General features: G+C 42.7%; 1 protein-coding gene across 6 annotated transcripts in view; it reads left to right on the top strand.

Annotated features, from left to right (window-relative positions):
- cntrob (centrobin, centrosomal BRCA2 interacting protein) overlaps positions 1-3,498 on the top strand; it is a 30,487-nt gene that overhangs the window by 6,377 nt on the left and 20,612 nt on the right. For 5 of the 6 annotated variants that reach the window (XM_016574590.1, XM_016574591.1, XM_016574586.1 and 2 more), the window contains exons 4-7: positions 859-949; positions 1,048-1,120; positions 1,481-1,613; positions 1,847-1,963. In XM_016574590.1, the coding sequence (XP_016430076.1) occupies positions 859-949; positions 1,048-1,120; positions 1,481-1,613; positions 1,847-1,963 (414 nt within the window). Of the gene's footprint in view, positions 1-858; positions 950-1,047; positions 1,121-1,480; positions 1,614-1,846; positions 1,964-3,390; positions 3,489-3,498 lie in introns of all 6 variants that reach the window. The other variant, XM_016574587.1, reaches the window with a different exon arrangement.

Raw genomic sequence — 3,498 nt, 5'->3', positions numbered from 1 at the left:
GTCTGATCGCTGTCTGATCTCAGTCTGATCGCTGTCTGATCTCAGTCTGATCGCTGTCTGATCTCAGTCTGATCGCAGTCTGATCTCAGTCTGATCGCTGTCTGATCTCAGTCTGATCTCAGTCTGATCGCTGTCTGATCGCAGTCTGATCGCTGTCTGATCGCTGTCTGATCACAGTTTGATGTCTATCTGATCGCTGTCTGATCTCAGTCTGATCTCAGTCTGATGTCTATCTGATCGCAGTCTGATCTCAGTCTGATCGCTGTCTGATCTCAGTCTGATCGCTGTCTGATCACAGTTTGATGTCTATCTGATCGCTGTCTGATCTCAGTCTGATCTCAGTCTGATCTCAGTCTGATCTCAGTCTGATGTCTGTCCGATCACAGTTTGATGTCTATCTGATCGCTGTCTGATCTCAGTCTGATCTCAGTCTGATCTCAGTCTGATCTCAGTCTAATCGCTGTCTGATCACAGTTTGATGTCTATCTGATCTCAGTCTGATCGCTGTCTGATCTCAGTCTGATCGCAGTCTGATCTGTCTAATCGCTGTCTGATCACAGTTTGATGTCTATCTGATCGCTGTCTGATCGCTGTCTGATCTCAGTCTGATCGCTGTCTGATCACAGTCTGATGTCTATCTGATCGCAGTCTGATCTCAGTCTGATCTCAGTCTGATCTCAGTCTGATCGCTGTCTGATCTCTGTCTGATCGCTGTCTGATCTCGGTCTGATCTCTGTCTGATCTCTGAGCATCTGATGCCAGACTGCAGTCATCACTATCGCATCATCACATTATGTCAGACATTTATTTAAATCAGTCCTAATTTAATCAGGATTTTCTCACTGTGTGTGTGTGTAGAGTGGAAGGAAGCACATAGAGGAAATGGAGAATGTAAGGACACACTTACAGTTCATACTGAGAAACACACCAACATCAGCGGACCGACACGGTGAGATACACACACACACATACAGATGCTTTCATAGAGCTGCTGAACTGTATTTAGTGCTGATCAAATCACCTGACCTTTCACCTTTGACCCTGTAGATTTTCTGGCCCCTGCATCACAGCACTTCCTGGATGATTCACACGAGAGCGACGCCACGTCACACCTGCTCAGGTGAAACAGACACACCAATACAGCTGTCGCTTAATTCACTTCATATTCAGAGAGTTTACTGGTGCAACAGAAGTACATTTTGTGCTGCTAAACCATTTGTCAGTATTGATCTAGGACACATTAAATTGATCAAAAGTGCCAGTAAAGACATTTCTAATGTGACAGGAGATTTCTATTTCAAATAAATGCTGTTCTTTTGAACTTTCTATTCATCTGTGAATCCTGAAAAATAAAATGTATCACAGTTTCCACAAAAATATTGTGCAGCACGACTGTTTTCAACATTGATAATAATCAGAAATGTTTCTCGAGCAGCACATCAGCATATATCATGTGTCTCACTCTGTGTGTGTGTGTCAGTGCTGGGTTGTCTGTGGGCGGCGTGGAGCAGCTGTTCCCGCGTTATTCCCGTCTTCATGCAGACTCGAGCGGCGCTGCGTCAGAGCTGCAGGTGTTGAGAGAGAGTCTGGACAGAGAGCGGGAGCGCCGGAAGGTACAGCCATTATAAACCTGACGCCAGAATAAAACCTCTACGGTTTAATGTTTGAAAGTGAGAAATTAAGACATCCATGAATATTATTACTGTTCTGTTAAATACAATTGTAATTATTAGTAGTATTATTATTCATATTATTAAATACTATTTTTTTAATAATTAAAAAAATACTTAAATGTAAATTGGCTGTAAATCCATATCTGACAGCGGTGTGTGTGTGTGTGTTTGAGGTGTGTGAACAGCAGGTGGTGTCTCTCCACAGTAAAGTTCTTCAGTTTCAGCAGCAGTTAACACTCGCTGTGGCCGCTGACCGCAAGAAAGACATCATGATCGAACAACTCGACAAGGTACAAACACACACACACAGAGACAGAGACGCACACACACACACACTCATACTCACACAGAGACACACACACACACACACACACACACACACACACACACTCATACTCACACAGACACACACACTCACTCATACTCACACAGACACACACACACAGACACTCATACTCACACAGTCACACAGACACACACACTCATACTCAAACACACACACACAGAGACAGAGACGCACACACACACACACTCATACTCACACAGAGACACACACACACACACACTCATACTCACACAGACACACACACACAGACACTCATACTCACACAGACACACACACACAGACACTCATACTCACACAGACACACACACACAGACACTCATACTCACACAGACACACACACACAGACACTCATACTCACACAGACACACACACACAGACACTCATACTCACACAGACACACACACACAGACACTCATACTCACACAGACATGCACACACACACACACACACACTCACACACACACACACACACACACACACACACTCACACACACACACACACACACACACACTCATACTCACACAGACACACACACACACACACTCATACTCACACAGACACACACACACTCATACTCACACAGACACACACACACACTCATACTCACACACACACACACACTCATACTCGCACAGACACACACACACACACACACACACACAGTATAACAGACTCGGTGTAAAGGAGGAAGCATGTGTAATAAATTATTGACAACAACAGCGATAATATCAGTGTTTGACAGCGAGTGAAAATATCCTGCATCTGAGACACTTTCACTCAATACTGAGAATAAAATGAGGAAAATATTATGTGTGTATTATATGTGATGTTTTAGATCGCACACATGGAGTCCTTTCTGTGGAAATCACAAACGGAGACACAGTCCATCGATCCTTCCACACAGACACATGGGTCCTTCATTTTTGGATTAACTAATTAAATATTATTATAAACATTAATGAGTTTTCATTTCTTTCAAGGTTTCAGTTTTATTGTATTTTTTAGTTAAAATAAATAATAAATAATTGTGAAAGATTAGAATCAAAGTGAAAACATCTCAATAGCGCCACCAGTCTGTTAATACTGGTTTATAAGGATTATGATACACAGTGCTCAGAGTCTACAGTGTAATATATGAATGTTTACAGGTGAATCATGCCTCATATTTCATTCAGATGTTTTACTCTGAAGTGTGTTTATGATTTTTCAGCAAGATCCTGTCTGGTCACTGCTATTACAGCTGTTGTTTTTAAGGAACTGTTTTGAATGCAGTTGTTAGTCCACATTTATTAAAGGCAGTGCAACAGCACTATATTGTCATGATGAATAAAAACTGTGCGTGCGTGTGTGTGTGTGTGTGTGTGTGTCAGACGTTGGTGAAAGTGGTCGAGGGCTGGAAGAGACACGATCAGGAGCGAAACGAGGAGATGAAACATCTGCAGGTGGAGAAGGAGATGGCAGAGAGAACATGCAACACA

Source organism: Sinocyclocheilus rhinocerous, unplaced genomic scaffold (genome assembly GCF_001515625.1).
Source record: "Sinocyclocheilus rhinocerous isolate Xijiao unplaced genomic scaffold, SAMN03320098_v1.1 scaffold2428, whole genome shotgun sequence".
In the NCBI taxonomy this organism is placed as follows: domain Eukaryota; kingdom Metazoa; phylum Chordata; class Actinopteri; order Cypriniformes; family Cyprinidae; genus Sinocyclocheilus; species Sinocyclocheilus rhinocerous.
The sequence above is the reverse complement of the archived record's forward strand: the minus strand, read 5'-3'. Positions and strand labels throughout refer to the sequence as shown.